This window comes from Lepisma saccharinum, chromosome 11, assembly GCF_977018435.1.
Source record: "Lepisma saccharinum chromosome 11, izLepSacc3.1, whole genome shotgun sequence".
Classification (NCBI taxonomy): domain Eukaryota; kingdom Metazoa; phylum Arthropoda; class Insecta; order Zygentoma; family Lepismatidae; genus Lepisma; species Lepisma saccharinum.
This window is the reverse complement of record NC_139239.1, coordinates 51,315,032-51,334,944: the sequence shown is the minus strand read 5'-3', so window position 1 is coordinate 51,334,944 and position 19,913 is coordinate 51,315,032. Positions and strand designations below refer to the sequence as shown.

General features: G+C 39.5%; 1 protein-coding gene across 6 annotated transcripts in view; it reads left to right on the top strand.

Annotated features, from left to right (window-relative positions):
- LOC145994796 (uncharacterized) overlaps positions 1-19,913 on the top strand; it is a 184,369-nt gene that overhangs the window by 134,611 nt on the left and 29,845 nt on the right. For all 6 annotated transcript variants that reach the window (XM_083131089.1, XM_083131088.1, XM_083131090.1 and 3 more), the window contains 2 exons: positions 17,645-17,762; positions 18,947-19,069. In XM_083131089.1, coding sequence (XP_082987215.1) covers positions 17,645-17,762; positions 18,947-19,069 — 241 coding nt within the window. The remainder of the gene's footprint in view (positions 1-17,644; positions 17,763-18,946; positions 19,070-19,913) is intronic.

Below are 19,913 nucleotides of genomic sequence, written 5' to 3'. Positions count from 1 at the left end.
TCGTGGCCTGGGTATAAGTTTCGTCCCGAAGAAATCACATTACTTATATTTCATTCATGCGCTTTCGGAAGGAAAGGGGGGGAGGGCAAAGGGAAGCCCCTGGGAAATGTATGTTACACATGTATATTTCATTTCGGTGACAGTAATTTTGTGATGTAAGGGTGCAGCAGGAACCTGATAATTTCAATCTGGAAAAGTGTTTTTTTTAAGAGGCGACACTATCATGGGGGAAATATGCTCCGTGTCTCCCCCCCCCCCCCGGGAAAAAATCTTGCGGACGTACCTGACTGCATTGCTCTTCAAAAATTGCCGCCTGTATTCATTTGCGTACCCAGCCTTTTTTTTGGGGGGGGGAGTCAAACACTATCCCAGGGAGGGCAATGCTTTTTGTATTATTTGAAAAGGGAATAACATTTATTTTACTTTCTACGTAAAGAGCGCAATGAACGGAAATAAAATTTTGCCCCACTTGTTTTCCCGAGGCAGTGCACATGTCCATGCTTGTAACTGAGGGCACTGAGCCAAAAGAAAGAGGAAAGTACCCATCAATTCTCCATTACGGTGTCGGGAAGCGTAGCAAGAGCAGAGGGGAATCGAACACGCCGCGTGGGAAAACTGCGCACGATCCTCGTGGGTTTCCGAGGGAAATGTCATCGGAAAAGGTGACTGCGGCGTTCTCCCCGGCGAGCATGGAATCGCCTGGGCACAAGTCGCGCGCGCGCGCTTTCCCCTTCGCAGTCGGGGGTGGGGTCGGTCCGCACCTACGGGGAGCATAGTGTGTGATGCAGCAGGGTGGAGCACGCAAGAAGGAGCCCGCCGAAGGAAAACCACCCGCAAGCGAACAGGAAGACCGCGAGAGAAAAGGTTACAGAGGCCGCGGCGACAGATCAAGGTCAGTCTTTTCTTGGGGTTCCCTTGCGGAGGGGGGGCAGCACGTGGCGTGCCCCCACGGCAGGTGGTGGCGGCGGCGGAAGACTCGAACCACGGTACCTGCTCTCGGAACTGTCCCCCGTCGTCTTGGCGGCAGAGTATTGATTAACCTCTCTCTCGCCACCATTTTGTGCTGTACGTGCCTTTTCCTTTAGGGTTCTATCATTTGCACGATACTGCTCCCTGCCTGGAGGGACACTCCCCGATGTTGACATGCGTCAACCGTGCTCGAATCGGATCATTACTAGCATCCTGCACGCGCAAGTGCTCTTAGAGTGTTTACTTTTCGTCAGACACAGCTCAACTCACTCATGGATGGCATAGATTACAGTCTGAGAATTGATTGTCTGACATCAGTGACATGTTTGTTAATGTGAGATAGTGTAAATCATGTCCTAATTTCCTTCCTTTGTTAGTTACCACATTATGTGCTACAGTTCTAGAACACATTTGCACCGTTTTCAGTGAATAGATAAGACACAGAAATACAGTTTAGTATAGACGTGTAGTGATAGTTTACCTGCATTACAAGAAATACTAGTTAGCAGCATCGATTTAACAGGATCGTATTTCTGTTTTGCATTACACTGCATGAATTCCAAACAACATTAAAATTTATGACACACGTGCCACGTAACCAACGACGTGAGAAGGTGTGGTCCATTTTAAAAGGAGATATCTTCAGTTTAGATTTTTTCAAGCTGCCCTTGATATTTTCACGTTCTGTTATTGTCCAAAACAAAAATAACCCACAAAATCTCCAATGAAAATTCAGTTGAGCAATATTGACTTGTATCATTCTCTTATGATTATTTTCAATAAGTTGTATGTAATGTTGCTCAACTAGATAATTTGTTTGCGTGAATCACATGTTCGTCTGTGTGAATGCATGAATTCTTCTGCAGAATTCCTTAATTAGCACTGCTTGGTAGATCAGTAGTTACCCTTTAGTTTTTCCGTCGTTCCAGTGACAATCAATAACAGCGTTCCAATGATTTCAGTTCTGCAGGTAGTTTTTGTGTTACAGCGCATTTCACCCATAGTGAGAACATATAAAAACATATTTTAGCGGCGTTTACTAATGTGCCTGATCAGAACATTGGCACATCCCCAATATATACGATAATGAATTAGCATTTGGCACAAATCACACAATTGTATTTTTGCATGTTTCATACTTTTCGTATATAGCCAAATCGAGAAAACTGTTCTACTTATCGTGTTTGATCATCGATTCTTGTCCCCCACGACCAGATTGATGGGTAGAACGAGTTACTTTACCTATATATCGTTGCGTTATTATGTGGTATCAGTCAGCGAAATTTCATCTTTACAGCTGTAGTAGTTTCTGAAATTGCGAACATAACTGTTGCATGGGTAATCTTCAATGAAATACGAAATTGCTTGTTGACAATTTTTAGTCTACCAACACATCAACCAAAGCTCATGCTTACACTGAAATCTACAAGGCATGTTAAATTTGTAGCCAAAATTTTGAAATTAAATCTTCAGTAATATGCTCATGAAGACGAACATTTGCGTGCTTGTTCTATTTAAGATCAGTGTATGAAAGGCGGAAGCCCAATAGCATAGGAAACGAAATCCCTGTGTTAACCTGCTTCGTGTATATCATTGCATGAAATCATTCATGACGAGCTGTTGTTCAGGAATGTCTCCGCAAGATGGGCCCCACCTCATTTGTCACAACAATTGAAAGACAGCCGTGTTGATGCTTGTGAACATGTTCTGGAACATTTCTGGAGGAGGATGACTTCATTTAGAATTCATTTTCGCCCTGAAAGCGAGAGAGAACCAAACAATATCTCCTTCCATCCTCTCCTGTAGGCTCAAGAAAGAGATAGTAGCCTCATTTTGGATGTTGGCTGATCAGAGGCACGACTGTTTGAATCCAACGAGAAGACGTTGGCTTGGCTTGAACTGCCGTTTGCTTGCAACGTGACAGTGCCCGTCCACATACCCCTGCTGTGACTGTTCACACCATCATTGACTTAAGAATTTTATGACATGCTCCTTGTTGAGACAGCAACGAAAAGAGTAGCTTTTCAAGGGTAACGACTCACGTTGGCTGGAGTGCATCTATAGACAAGGTGACTGACTACATTGAAAAATATCATCAACGAAGCATATGTTCAACTGTGAGTAATACTCTTGCAAAACTTTTGTTACATATTGAACATGCCAAATAAGATTTATCTGGCTCTACGTATGATGTTGACAGGAAATGCCTTTAATGTGCTGTAAAGTGCATTCTGCTGTGCAGAACGCGTTTGTGTACCCCCACGCGACTAGCATAAAACCTGCTCGACTTGCTGGTGTTACATACGACACGTGATAATGTTAAACGTTTCCTCAGATGAACGTAGGTTGCAGTGCTGCAGTTGTCTAATGCCGTTGCAAGTGTAATGTTGTAAGTCAGAGTTCAAGATTAGAAAAGTGGCCCGTTGATCTCACCTACTCATTTTTTTTCAAGTAGATGTTTCCCATTCTTAATTAACTAATATTTCATTGGGTTGTGTTTGATGCATTCTTGATAGTGTTGTTTTCATTGTGATCAGTAGGATGAGTTAGAAGGAAAGTTACATTGTTCCATGCGACAGTTGCAAATTAGTTCAGATCTGTCAAATACAAGACCCATTCCGAAATAATGTATCATTATATGCCATCACAAGATTAGGACATAGTAACATTTCTTCAGATTTCAACCTTTTGTAAACATGCACAAGTAACGCAAATGTCATGTATAGCAAAAATGTTTTTCTCTACCTTCTGTTGGCGGGACATATTCAATCTTATGTACTCGTAAAATGAACTATCAATAGATGTTGGGTTCCTGTCAGTGATGTGCGTCTACGCGTAAACAATGATAGTCTACATTCTACACGTAGACTATTTTATACACGTAGATTACGTAATCTATGTAAACAACATGGCGAAAGGTGATAACTTAGCAAAGGGCGTCGTGAAATTAAAATAAAATTATACTGCGTATCAGTTGCTGATGTGTGAGGAGAACTTTTCATACTCTTTCTTCCAAATTAGAACAATTTCTCACCTAGGAAGAAACCTAATATAGGAAATATTCTAGAGTTTTATGGGGAAAAGACCACTTTTGCCTTACGACTGCCATCTGTTGTTGATTTTTGCATACTATTCATTTTCTTCCATAGTTGATAATAGAAGAGAAGAGAAATTTTGTTGTAAATAGGATTCTTTTCATTTCATTAGGAACCAATATAGTTGAAAATGTCACTTTTCTTTCATGAAAGCCTTGAAAATTAATTTTAATGCACTTTAGATTGTCTACGTAGTCTATGTAAACTACAACCCAATGTAATCTACGCGTAGATTACGTGTAGACAACGCATGTAGACGTAAACTTATAGTCTACGGCACATCACTGGTTCCTGTGTGTTAGCGGAATAGTAAACAATAACGAATCTTTTTCCAGAGCAGCAACATCATAAAAGCGAGCCAGTAGATAATCCAATTCGTGAAGAAGGCTTGGTTAAAAGGAATGGGGAAAATACTTGTAAGTCTCCATCTTGTCTCGAGTTGTAAGTGCCAATCTCGTTCTGTCTCGTGTCGAGTCTCCACAAACATAGGATCAACAAAATATGCAGCGGGTCACCGCACAAACCGTGCAACATATAGAGCTAATTAGGGCAACCAACTTTTAAAGTTATGTTTGAAGTTTCATTTCGACGATAAAAACGCTGGGAGAACGGCAGATGCCATCCCCACAACAGGTTTGCCACTAATGGATTGGCTTTATGATTCATATAATATCAACAAAATATATATGGCTTTGAATAACCAGGGAGATACTGATTGGTACGTCTGAACAAGTTGCACAGTAAAGTAAATATGTCAAATATGTCCAAGTCTCTGTACCAACCCTATATCCCGCTGATCAATTCGTACTAAACTTCATATTATACTTCTTTCTTAGTATAGTACGCACGGACTAATGGTTTTTGAATGTAAAAGTCAACCACATAGAGTACGGTGCCGATATATTTCCAGGCACATTGTCGATCACCATGTTCATTCCCTTTTCTTGACGTAATGCCAGGTTCAAGAAATGGGGAGAATGTGTGAACGAAGCGGTTGACGAACTCTACACCAGCTTCAGCACAACATTACTTAAAAACCTAGTGTGCAAGACAAAAATTGATTAAAAAAGCAATGTACAACTTGTTTGGTCATCACACTATGCAACATGCACCAAAATCAAAGTGTTTTGATGTGCTCTTTCCAACGTCGTCGCCTTGTAATGAAGGGTTTCAATACTCGGGTCAGTGAATCCACAAAGTAGTTCGGATCACACTGTAGACTGTAGGTCCTGTTCTGATTAGCCTATCTGTGCATAAAGTGGACTTGAAACTAAAATAAAATGCGCTCATATGTGTCGTAATGTTATGGGCGTTCTCACATTTATGTTTTTTTTTTTCAAAAAAATAATTCTGGGCATAGTTCTAGATATTTCAAATGGCCTAGTATCGAATCGATTTTAATAAAGAACTGCATCGAACTTCAAACAGCTAAAATCATGCTACATGATTAACTTTGAGCCTAATATTCAGTTCTATTCAAAAAGTCGCCTGACTTCTTTTTATCCTCGTTCCTCTAGGTGAGAAATACCTGTTTCTTTTCCTCTTGAATACCTGTCCCTGCTGACACGAAGGAAGTTCACCATGAACACAGGTGATTTTTTTTCGCAGAATCGATTATGTTCTGCTGGGACACTGTCGTTTTAAGTGATGAGATCAGACTGTATTCCTTATTGCGTTTTACGTAGAGATAGATTACGTGGAATTACTCATTGCAGAGTGAGCTTCATAAGTATTACCAGTTGAATTGTCAATTATTTTCATTCATTTTGTCTTTCATCTTGTGGAGAGTGTCAACTGCTTCGATGGTGTCTTGTATCAATTTTTGACCCTCGCATCGCTTAAAAAAATATGATTGAATGTTACGATGGGCAATTTACCTCGTAATATTTATGCATTCAACTCCTACACCATTACAAAAGATATGTAGACGTAGTATCGAGTGTATGGCATTTGCGTTGTTGCCCGCCTTAAGCTCTGAGACTAATCGGCTCTAAACCTACAGTTGAAAGTGGGATCCGAACCACTTTGCAATGTGCCTCCACGGGGGATCGAACCCGGGGCCCCTTGATTGCACAGCGATATTGTTATCACTACCACATAGGGGAGACTCCTGAAGCATCTTCTATGAAATGGAGACAAGATCGAGAACCAAGAATTGGTTTTGTTTTGTCTAATCTGTATGGCGTCTTGACTAGTACGGGAGATCCGAGTTCGATTCCCGGAGTGAGTGAATAGGGTTGGAATTTTCCCGGGCGTGTGCATACATAAAGGGACTCTGGCGTTCACCCAGCCTCAAATAAACAGGTACCTACGGCCAACCGTGGCCGTAAAGGCGGGCAGCGTTTATGGTCAACCTCCACATCCACCAGAAGAAGTCCCCCGAGCGTGAAACAAGAACAATGACGCTATTTAACCTGTTTATGTAAATATGTGTTGTGAGGTGGTGACCTAAGTTTCCTTGGTTCTTGAATGTGCTGATTTAGCTTCCCTCAGGCAGACTTTCATCTTCCCAACTGTTTATCATCCCTGTTGGGAGATGACAGTGTGTTAAGATTTTTTTTTTAGATTTTTACGAAGAGCTGGTCTCTTCCACTGTATGTGAGGAAGTTTTTAGTTTTTTATTACTGTCTGTCTTGTGCAGGTCCCGTTACAACCTTGCACTTTTTCCCTTTCGCAAGGGGCTTTTCCCCCGTATACATTGAAGGGTACAAAATGGCCACATGTGTGGACGCACTCAACAATTTAGTTCACCAATCAATCAGTTTATGGTGAAATCTTCGACAGCTATGCCGCCAGTGATATTACAGGGGTTTGACCGTGGAAATTAACCAGTTTGCACTGTAACATTTCATCACTGTTTCAGCTACAGATAAAGTAGTGGAAATAAAATTAACATTTTACCGTAATCTTACAGACAATGTTGCGACAGCAACAGTGGCTGCACTTATTTTGCACAATTTCCATTGTACCAATAGTAACAACAGGTTGCCTTTTCAAACTATTGGGTAGTACTTTATTGACTTGTTGTTGTTATTTACGAAAGTTGATTTCAGTACCTTCACATTTTTTGTGTTTACGGTGAAAATACTGTAGAATTAACCTACGGAGAATCATCAGTAGAATTTACGATGTTTTTACGGTTTGAGACGAAACAGAAAATCGTGTTTCGGTAGCATTCTCATTTTTTCTCTTCCGTTATGACACTCCTTACAAGGAAGAATCCTTAGCATGGTTGAGGTGCGGCGCGCATTTTGCCTTCAGCTTTGTTAATTCGTGGAATTGTCCTCGAGCATTTGCGAAGTTATGATGCGGAGAAACACAACAGAATAACAGCTGTTAGCGTTTGCTGTGTTTGAAAAGAAGTATTGTGACGCAACGATCGCAATGTGCTCATTAAAATACCAGAACTTTCCCCGTCTTGGAAGTCCCCAAGCATTTGCTTCGAGAATCAACGGGACTTATGTAAGCGGAAGCTTTGTCCAGAGGTTGTTAGCAGTTACCATTGCTGGTCTCCTCTGAAAAGAGTTTCTGAACTTCGTTGATAAATATGTTTTGGGAACAATCACTCCTGTCGTCTCCACAGTTGGTTAAATTACAATGAACGTGTGCGTCATCACCATAAGATATTATTTACAGCCTTAAGATTTGACTCTTTCTTCACACCAAAGCTTCCATCAATTGTCAACTTTGGCAGTTGGTCCGTAGAAACCCACATAGATCAAATCAGGGTCCATGCACTTTTTGTGCGTTAATTGACAGATACACATTAAGTGTGGTGTTTGAAATGATCGTGCTTGTCTGAAAGTCAGTTGATGCATTTGAGCGCATGACATGGAACAGAAGCTGATAAATATTCTTGAATTGTTGTTTTCAGTCCACTTTATGCACAGATAGGCTAATCGGGACTGGCCATTCAGTTTGAAGTGGGACCCGAACCACTGTGCAATGTGCCTCCACCGGGTGTGGAACTCGGGACCTCTTAATTATAAGGCGACGACGTTATCACTACGCTATCGAGGTGGCCCTAGCTGCTAAATGTAGCCTTTAATGCACTTCTTTATATTTTCATGCACCAATAATGCATCATTAACAGTTTGTGCATTTTATTGTGTTACTGGAGTCAAAAAGTAAGAGTATTTGCGTCTGTTGAAATTTTTTTCGGTGTTCTGTGTGTAACTGAAACTGATTGGCTACTTTACACGTGCACTCGTTACGTCATCAATTTTAACACATTCATTTCTATACTATTGGATTATAAGTTAATACCATTTTCTAAGTCTTAAGATAATCGTAGAAACTGTAGGAACCCACGTATAAAGGGAAATTATAGTGAAAGATAGGTAAAAAGTAAAGTACAAAACACAGATGATTATCTCGGCTCTTATTTGTCTCCAAAACCCCGTGAACCTTGAATAGTGTCACTGCGAGGGCGGGAGTTCCAATGCAAAACACAGCCTCTTGAGAAAAATATACCCAATACTTTCCAATACACCGCTTGAGCGCTCGCATTGTCGTTCATACTTTTTATCTTGGATTGTGTGTAGCTCCTTCATTGATTCGATTGGATCCAGTTAATTGTCGCAAATCTGTATTCTCTTTGGCTGTGAAAGGAGAGAGAAATCCGCGTTAGGAAAAAGGATGGGACGTCATGATGAATTGCCGAATCTTCAGTCGCAAGAGCTTTTACTTTGTAGGTCGCTTTGCGTGGATCGTCGTCAATCGAAGCTTGTCCATTCTTAAAAGTCCTGTACCTCCCGGTGCCGCCGCAGTCTTCATTCCCAGATGCCCAACGCAACCCTGTCTTCCCTTGCTTTATTGCTCTTTCTCCCGCAGTAAATTATAAAATGAAACACGGAAGAGAAAACAATCCTTTCGTTTTGGCTATAAACCTGAATCCTTGCATGTTATACAATGTGATAAATTGAGGCATTGAATGAGAGAAGAGGTCAAGACACAAACCTATGAAAATTGAGTTATATGTTGGAATGCATGTGTATGCCAACATCTTGTCATTTTCTATTGATATTTTCGCTAACGGTAGCATCTTGGCTTGGCTCCACACATGTGACTGTGCATTGGCCAAGATCAGAATGTGGGGAGTGTCAGTGTGCATGCTGCCTTTGGAGTGAGAGAATGGATCACGTGGCTTGGCCCCTTCTCTCAGTTCGTTTGTGTTTCTGGTTGCGTCCAGTGCGGTGATTTCAAACGTAATTTTTATTTAGTTTTCTCTATATCACAGCTCACTTAATTTACTTCCAATAAATATTATTAAAATTACGTCATTGAGATCTGGGGATTACATGATAGGTAGAAATAAATTAAATTAGTTGATGCCTGGTAGTGTAGTCTTTCAGATTCTTGTTTTCAAAAACAGAATTCGACATATTGCTTTATTCTCTCTTACATTGCCCCTGCAGAAGGATGCGAAACTCAATGATATATGCTCTGCATAAATCAACCCAGATTCGGGGAAGGGGAATTATACTTATTACTTATGGTTAATTTATGATTTTGATATAATATTAATTACTAGATTTATTATTATTGCTGCAATAACAAAAAGTGCACACCCGACATAACTTGGCCTGAATTTGTAGACTTAGACTTATATGAGTGTGCGTGTTGGGGAGGGGAGGGGGGAGTGTTGAGTCCTCACGAGGATGTTACATAAATCCGGGCCTGCTCGTGATATCTGCTGCTGCTAAATAATGTGTTACTTCTATTTCATTGCCCTTAAATAGCTTTATCTCGCGTGTCACAAAGTCATATGTCTGCTCTGTTTCACGTCTTTACGGCGACAACTTAGCGTGACATTCGCCGCTAATGGATGGATTTCTGAAAGCAATTAGCTGTTTTATTTTGTTTCTTGCATGTAACTGTACGTTTGTACCTATTTGGGACACGATAAACATTTCACAATTCATTTTCCATTCATAAATCATCGTCGGCAATATTAATATTAAACATTCAAATTAATGCTTACAGCGACGTTTCATCCAGTGGTAAGCAAACGGGATCTTTGTCGCGGTTTTATTGTTTTCCCTAGTCATTTTATAACGCATGTGACAGGCTTTTTGGGTGGTTTGGCGCATGTGGTATAGATGACTTGAAAAAGAGGGACATGTTTTGTAGCGAGTTCCAGCTATGCTTAACGTATTCAATGAGAGCATCTTTTAGAATTAACCGTTGATCGGACCAGCCTCCCCTACTCCGCGTAGAAATGAATATTTGCCATATTTGGGATACAGTTGAGTCCTGATAATTCTAGGCGGACGGGGCCGAGACTACTTCGAATAATAGAAAAAGTTCTGTACAGAATAAGTAGGGGAAATCTGAAGAGACGAGAGAAAACATGTAATTAAAAAAAAATATACTACAGAATGTGAAACATGGGATATGCAGTATTGATATTGTACTTTCATTGCAAACTATCAGGCTTTTTGGGTGGTTTGGCGCATGTTCCATAGTAACAATGATGTTACGGAAAATAAATTTAATATTGAACTTACACTTGGAGGAAATGGTCAAGCGTGTTTGCTTCAGGACGTTGCATCGTTACAGTTCACAAACCCACTTAGCAGAAGAAAACTCGGATTTTTTAATATTTTTTTGCCTCAGGTTATCGAGACTGTACTGTATAAACTGAACTAACAATTTTGTCCCCAATCAACTTCAGAATTGATATTAGAAATCAAACCGAAGGAGGAGGGGAGGATTCTTCTTGACTCGTTCCTTGGTCTGTGTCGTCTGTCAATATTTCAAGGACACGTGAAACAATAGTTCATTGTAACACAATTCATTTCAGTTGGTTTCGTATGTCCGCTCGTAAACAATTAATATCATGCATCATATGACCTATCGGTCACTGAGAAAAATCTTCTAGAGACGTGCATAATCTCCAATTACCGCCTGGATGGCCGATCACGATCTCTCCAGATTCCAGCCTTAGGGCAGAACCGATCTCCGTGGCGGCGTGGTTGGCACATTGCGCTACAACGCCATGGGTCCCGAGTTCGAATCCCTGTGTGGGCATTGGCGTTCTTTCTGAGTGTTCCTTAATCAGTTTCATCTAATCATTATTCACGTGCACGTGAAACTTTTCGCCCTTTTTCTCGTGGAGGTTCTCCCAACGCAGCTCCAACGTATTCCATGTTATCAAATAGGGCATCATCTCTTTTAGCGGGATCTCTTTAATGGATTCCTCGGTCTGGCTGGTTCGCTTATCATTAGCAAAGTAGAAAGTAACTCTTTAAGGTAATAGCGCGGTTCGCTTTCACAATTTGCGGTTGTTGCAATCACTCCTTGGAAAAGAAGTAACTTACTTACTCCACTTAAAAAAAAAAAAAAAAAAACTCTGTCGCGGTTGCTGTAACTGTAACTTTGAAAAGTAACTTGGGTTACTTTTAGGATTACTTCATTCAGGGTAAGATATAACTCGTATAGCATGTTTCATGTGTGGATTTTAAGATACTGTTTTCTTTCTTTCACGGATAACAATCAAATATTACCATTTTCATTAAATTATTATTGTTCTCATAATACACAAAAGTATAGAGGTAAAAAGAAAAATCATTACTACTTGAAAATTGAGATAATCATTCATTCCATAATTTTATTTGCTTTGAACAAAGAAGCTATGGTTGTTTCAGCAATTACACATTTGCTCTGAAATACACACACGTGCATGCAGTGGCGGTTTTAACCATATGAAAAGCCGCGTTGGTCTAGTCGGTAGGGCCACGCGGAAGACGCTTGTTCAATTCCCGAAATGGGTGATCTAGGAACGGAATTTTTCCAGGCCTTGTCCCCGCATAAAGCGTCTCCGGGGCTCACCCAACCTGAAATCAATGGTACCTGCTGGCAACCCTGAGGGGTAAAGTTGGCGGGAGTGTGATGCTGATAACATCACCTCGAAAAAGAAAAAAAAGTGGCCGAGATCGGCCTAAAATATTCCTTCATGGCACGGTGCTACTTGCACGGGGAACTTTACATTTACCTATCAAGTCACCCGTTGTTGTAAACGAGCATGATGCTCAGAGTATGGCAGAAGAAAATTTCATTTCATGCGAAAACTTAAAGAGAAGAAAGTAACAGTATACAAATTTCCTTGAAAACTCCTGTATCAAGGACGTATTAAAGGGGAGGAGGGTCCAGGGGGGTCCAGACAATAATTTCATTGCCGAGCAGTTTTCATGCAAATTTTGGCGATGTAAACTACACGTAAGCAAGATAATGAATATGTGCTGTTATATTTCTCATGTAATAATAAGAATAAAATATTAATTACTTTACATATTTTAATATTTTAATTTAGCATAATTATAATATAACTATAATTTAAAAATTTGTATTATTATTTCTGAGACACTTTGTTCGGACCCCCCCACCCCCGAAATACATTTTTAGATATGCATATCAGGAAATTTTGGTTTTCCGATAGGAGGGGGAACCTTGAACAGCCACTTGTTACCTCCCGAAACGTGCGAGAATGCAAGAGGGGAAGAAGCGTAATAAAATACGCGGATTTATGTACCGAAGCCAGCTTGCTTGTCAAAAGCAGATGGATATGTTTCGAAGGTTCTCCCTATTGATTCAATGAGAGAGCACGGTCGGATGCTGATGTGGGAGACTAGGATCGATAGGCCAGCACTGGCTTCAGTTTTTCTCTTCTCTGGGAGAGGATGCTTTAAAAGGGATGTCTGGAATGCCTCGCTGGCAAGCGTCTCGAAACTAATCATGCGCAGTTTTCGCTTCTACATGCCTCCGTTTGGATACATTTCGCGCTCCGCTGCGAAGGAAATTCGTTATCAATTAAAGATTAAACTGGGATCAAGCAACCTTCGATTAGTTCAACTTAACGTTATCGCTATTGACGTGTAAATGCTATGCTTTTAAGCAAAGATAAGAGGCTTCTGTGCGGATTTAGGTTTCTTTGATGATGTTATCGCTTAGTAATGTCGAGGACGTGTAATACAAAGTTGACACAAGACAGAGCAAAGAACTGTAAAAATATAATTAAGACACACGCGCAGACTTACGTATATATTTAAGCGTGCGGCGTGTCAGGACAGTGGCATGCTCAGAAATTCCATTGTGGGGGGAGGATATTGTTTTTTAAAGTAATTTATCAGTATAATATTTTACCATCTTTTCGTGAATTATTATTATATTTTTAAGTTAACCCAAAAGGGGGATTATATCCTCCACCAACCATCGAGAGGGCTACCAGACGCCCACCTTTTCCCCGACATGTGTTAAATTTTAGTCTTAGGCGAGAAGCCATACGGGGATTCCACACCGAAGCGACAAGCGACGCTGGCTTTTTTTGTCCAAAGCAAACATTCACCGCGTATCCGCGTACAGCAACCCGAGGCGACACGATACACTGTATTGAGAAAACAGCCTAGTCCAAACGACACGCAAGCGACATGTAACTTGTCGTGTCGCTTCGGTTCGTAAGTTGGCATTGTCGCTTGCAGCCTGTCGCTTATCTGAAATCTCCCTAAGAAAACAGCCCAATCCAAACGACACGTGCAGGTTATGTCGCTGAGGGTTCGTTTCCAACCTTGAATTAATTGTCACTTGTCGTTTTGGTCTGTAAGTTCCCTTACGACTGAAGGGCCCGTGTCGCTTCGGTCCGAAAGCTCTCTAAAACATTCACTGCGCATGCGCGACCACCAGACTGGGGCGACACGATGGCCCGGGGCGCCAAACCAGAACGTCCTCCTTGATTAGCGCCAAAACCTTATTTCTGATTACATAAGTTTGGTTATTTGTATATTTGTTCGTTTTAGTCTTCTTTATGCACAGAAAGTCTAATCGGAATTGTACCTGTAGTTTAAACTGGGATCCGAACCATTATGTGCCTCCACCAGGTGTGTGGCCATTTGTTTTTTTAAAAAATTGCTTTATTGTTCACAAGAATTAATTGAAGTTATTTCTGCATGACATCATAAGTACCGGGTGTCCAAAAAGTCGCTTGACCGAGAAATAAATATTTGTATTTGTATTGTTGATTTAATAACACAAGTATTGTTTTCAAATACAAATATTTATTTCTCGGTCAAGCGACTTTTGGGACACCCGGTATATTGCAAAATTATATAGCAGTTTAAGCTAAGATTTGGTTTGGTTTGATTTGGTGTTTTAAGTACACTTTGTGCACAGTAATCGGGACTGGACCAACAGTTTAAAGTGGGATCCAAACCACTATGTGCCTCCACCGGTTATCGAACCCGGGACACCTTGATCTCAAGGCAACGACGCTAAGTTTAAGCTAAGAGATTGTTGTTTTGATGTCATTATGTAGGTATTGAATAAACACATACCTAGAATAAACATATTCTTTAAACAGTTTACACTTAAAGTATTTTAAAATAAAGGCTTTTATTTTTCGTTATTAAAACCGTAAATATATAGCATTGTAATGTTGTTGTTTTTTTTATTGGAGGAAGGTGGAAAGTAGGAGGACCAGGATAGAAATATGGCGGGGAGGGGGCAGGGTGGAAAGTAGAAGGCACCAGAAATAGGGTTACCAGATGACAAATTTTACAAAAGAGGACATTTTTAGATTTCACAAAATATTTTTCAGAAGTGTTCTACTACTCGACTACTCTCTCAATGCCAGAGCGAAAAAAATAATTTACACAACAAAACTCTTACATTACCGATTACGAAAATATTAATGCAGTGTTTCAGGTCAACATCTATTGTATAATTTGCAATTTAAATTTATATACGAGGGTTGTTCCGAATGTTCGTGGACTGAGATTACTATTCGGAGTCCGAGTCAGTACGAGGTTGGAGTGAGTTTCCTTTTCGAAATAGCACCGTTCACACTCTATACACCGATTCCAGTGATGTACTAACTTCTCAAACACATGTTGCAGACCATTTTCTGAGAGTTGGTGTAAGGTAGTGACAGCTTTCACTTCCTGGTCCGTGCTAAACTTCCTTCCGCGTAACTCATTCTTAATTGTTGGAAACGCCCAGAAATAGCGGAGTGCGAGGTCTGGACTGTATGGAGGATGGTCTAGAGACTTCCCACCAATTTTCTCCAAAGCTGCCATAGCTTGTCGTGCCACGTGTGGCTTAGCGTTATCCTGTATAAGAAACCAACCATCATGAAGCAGTTCACGTATTTTTTTGTGTCTCTTTTTGAAAATTGCTCCCTTCGTGACATCTTGCTACACCAGCATTCAGTTTAGCTGCCAATTCACGAATCGATAAACTTCGAATCGAAATCTTCTTTCAACAATGTCTCTGCTTTCGCAATGTTCTCAACGTTCACTGATGTTGATGCAAGCCCACTTTCTGCCTTGTCCAGCACATTGGGTTTACCTTCCTTAAAATGCTTCTGTATAACCGATCTGCCCATAGCTTGGTTACCGTAAGCTTCTTCGATCATCTCAAACGTTTCCTATCCACTTTTGTGTAACTTCACACAAAATTCAATAGCGATCCTTTGTCTGGTAATTATCGGTATATCACTCTCATTAGCCTTTGTAATACATTCTGCAGTTCGAATTTTATAGCGAGCAAACAAACAACAGCTGCGCATTGGTTCACTCATACATTAACAAAGCACACCACAGGCTATCTACATGTGCAACAATCACAGCCTTCTCTTACACAGAATCGGCGCAGTGTTGCCAATCCACGAACTTTCGGAACCTCCCTCGTATGTAGTATTTCATGATCTTTCATTTAAATATTCGATATTTCAATAATTATTAAAGAAGACAACAAACAACACAAAACTACACTCTGAATTCTTGTGTTGTTTATCATTATTCTCACAATTTTAATTCTTAAACTAACACTTAAACTATAGCTGTAAAAAAACTTGCGTATGTCACAAATGCTTTGAAATCAAAACCTCACGAAGCGCAGCGGCGACAACAGAAGAGAATCAAACGTCCGACAAATTTTCTTTGTTGGAAGAAATGTTTCTTTCCTTTGCACTTGCAACTGAGAGAGTTGTATTTCCTTACTTTGAAATTGAACACGGAAACAATATTAACAATTATTTACAAATATAACATTTTGTTACGAATCGAAGTTGAATCAGTTGACTAAAAGAGGGACATTTCCCCATTTTCCTAAAAATCCGCATGGACCATTTTTAGGACCAGAAAAAGAGACGTCTGGTAACCCTAGCCAAAAATCTACCTCGCCCGGCTGAAAATTTTATCTTGAGCCAGCCATACATAAAAAATAAATCAAAGAAGCTGTCGCGAATCGGAATTCTGTGCAGCGAGTTAAAGAGCGACCGGTTGTTGCGCAAGTCGTCTTCGGATTTTCGTTCATGGTCTGCCCCAACGTGGACGAGAGTGAAACTGCCGTCTGGCATTTAGAAGCGAGGCGTCACACAGTTTGGGCTCGTAGCGGAACCAGTAACTTCTGCTTGTTTTCACCGAGTGTACTTTCTCTGTTCACGAAATGGAACTTACAAAATGTTTAGCCACGTAGAACTCGGAGGAGAGGGGAAGAAAAACCACATGCGCATTCATAGTGGAGTTAAAAAAAAACAAATCTGATCGGTTAATCAGAAATGGACCCACTGTTTAAAGCAGGATTCTAACCACTAAAATATACCCCTACCGACAACCGAATTTCGAACTCTTGATTACAAAAGGTAAAAGGTAGTTTCTCGTGCACTTTCAATGCCACAAGGCATATAGGGAGATATTAGGGTGATGTGATCAGCACCACACTCCAGCCACCTTTACTTCAAGGTACCCATTTAGTTGATGCTGGGTGAGTCCCAGAGCCGATTTATGCGGAGACAAGGCCAGAAAAGTTGTACCCACCCCGGGAATTGAACACGGGTACAAATGGTAAACAATAGGTACAAATAGAGAGAGCCTAAGTTGTGCATTCTTACATATGGATGATTTATAAAAGTGTCAGTTCCAATTGAAAATGGACTCCTCAGCAGGAGGGGTCATTTAGTAAGTCAGAGAGGGGTTCGGACCCCTTCACCCTTCCCAAGTAGTTAGCCTATGACAAATATTGTGGATAATAGTGAGAACAGATTCTAGCTACTGTTAATTGTCATTCCTTTATATTCTCCCATCCTATAGCCTCAGGTGTCAGCCTCCATGGTATAGTGGTCAGCACAATGTACTACGAAGAGATCCCAGGTTTGAACTGTGACTAAGACATCGGTATCAGTGTGTTTATCCCACCATCCTCATTGTCGCAAGTAACATAATATTTTGAAAGGCACGTAAAATAATGAATGCAACATTGCAAAGATACCCAATATTATATGTGATGATAGTGTATAAAACACATTTCCTTCAATAGTTCAACATATAGTGATGCATGTGTATTTTGCTACTTGCATGAATGCAACAATGGAAACACAGACAATAAAAATAAAGGGATCATATTATTGGTTTATCCAAAATTTTCAGTCTCACTTGCAATATAAGAATAATTAGAAGATATGAATATAGAATTAACAATAGAATGTGGGATCATATGTATTGCTCCTGATAAGAAGTAATCAAAGAGTAACATGATTTAGATGATGGAATCAATCAAGCAATCGTTCCTTAATTTATTCCTTTCAGGTTAGTGGGTCGTCCATCCAGGCTCCTACGTTCTAGAGCAGCAAGTACTCCTGATGTTCCACGTCCTTTTGAAGCCCGGCCACGAACCTTTACAGGTTCTTTACGTCCACCGCGACAGGTAAATGAGTGTGTTAATGTTGTGGAAGTGCAGTAATATTTAAGCCATAAGAGCAGGCAAATACACCTTGGTTGAATGAAAGAAAGGTGTTCTGGATTACGTGCTTTCCATATAGTCCATAATAGTAGAAGAGAGGACATCAATAAAAACTATATTTATAGTAACCAAACTCTTAAATTCATTCAATTCTTTGACATAATTACGTTGTGTGTGTTAATAATATCATTAGTAGTCATAAAGGGATTTTACCGCAATGTCATTATTTTATATGATAACAAAGTTACTGTATAAAAATTGTCTGGATATGTATCTATTTTGTCGAATAGTTCATATGACTCTCACTCATTGAGAATATTCCATTGGGGGAGGGTAAAGGTAAATTTAGTAGCAAAGTTACAGTAAATTGCACTTTGTGAAAAATTGGGTGAAATGCTGTGTATATAAAGACGCTGCATGTTATTATTTCTCTGTTAAGCTATTGGCAGAGAGATACAGTATTGAATAGAATTAGAAACTTAATGATGTTCATTTTTGTAAAGTTACTCAGTGTTCTGTGAATTTAGATAAAAACGCCCATTGATAAAAATTGAAATTGAACGGTTCGGGTGTAAAACATGGTAAGTGACATTTCGGTTATTTTTGAGTTACAAAGTAAAATGTGCCACCCTTCAATTTTCGAGTGAAATTGCCATGTCATACAATTTGTATTGGACTCGGTGAAGCCTTCTCAAATTGGTAAACACAACACGAAAACAAGTTATCTACAGTATCGCTTCTAATAACCTTTTATCTTAATGAACTCAGAAATGACCAAAATGTCACTTACCATGTTTTACACCCGATCCCTTCAATTATAAATGACAAATCCTTATAGTAAGTATTTTGCAAATTGTTAGTTGATCCAAATTTACTCTGTATGATTTCCAATGTATAGTTTTAGTAAACTAGACTGAAATATGCTGTGGACTTTAGTGACTGAACGTAAAGGACTCATTCTGTAGATATAATACCAGTCAGTCAGTCACATGTGTACCGAATTTATTTTGCAATAATTTCCTGACATTTTCTTTCTTAAATGTCTTTCGTTTATTTGAAAATGTTGAAATACTTGTGGAAGCATAAAATTTAGTTTTAAGAAATTGCTTTTACCAGAAGCTCTCTTACAATACTTTCAATCATTCCAGACGTCTGCTACCGAATCGGAAGATGGAGGCATTCGGTTGGATCGTGGCACTTACCAGTATATGTTCCAAGACATAGTGAACCTGAAGACTATGCTTCTCAAGTTAAAAAGAGTACTGCATGAGGTATGTTAGTTTTTATGTTGCCATAGTGAGTGTTATTGAAGGGAATAGGAAATTTCAAATTTTCACAATTTGACAAAACTAGTGATTTTGTTTATAGTCTTTTTTACACTTAATACTCCTGTATGAATGAGTTCCTATGAACTGTTAATATTATATGATATATACGTAATAGCCATAGGTAGAAATGTAAGATTATGGGTATGAAATTGTTCATACCATACACTGAGGACTGACACATTTACGTGTGAGACAATACTCTAAGCTTTCTTTTGCATAATATTTTGATCATAATTCTGATATAAACATGAAAGAGATTTATAAATATTTGGAAAAATCTGAAAAGTTATTGTTTATTATAAGTGAACCCGGTCATAGCATTTAGAAAAAATGGAAATATAACACATCAGAAATATCAGCAGATTGTGTTTCCTTCGGTTTTGATGATGATAACAACTGTAGCAATAATTTTTGTTCGTTTATAATTCGTAATGTGTACTTCTGTACATGTCAAAGGGTGCATACATTTATTTGTAAGAGGACCAAGTAAAGTTGTTGGTCTCTTTTCCATTATTTTTTCTTTTCATTTTGTACACAAACACTTCAATTTCATATTTTCTGTATCATGACACACAGCATATACATAAAATATTGATGTTATACATTTTTGTGAAAGGAAAAATATTCCTGTATCATATTAAATAGGAGTTGAATGTGTTTAATTTTCATAATTTAATAAGAGAAAAAGTTGACCAAATTTATCTGATACAATTTGTGAAACTTGTGTAATTCTTGAAGTTTCAGATACAGATACTGATGCATTCATATACAGGGTGGCCCACGATAT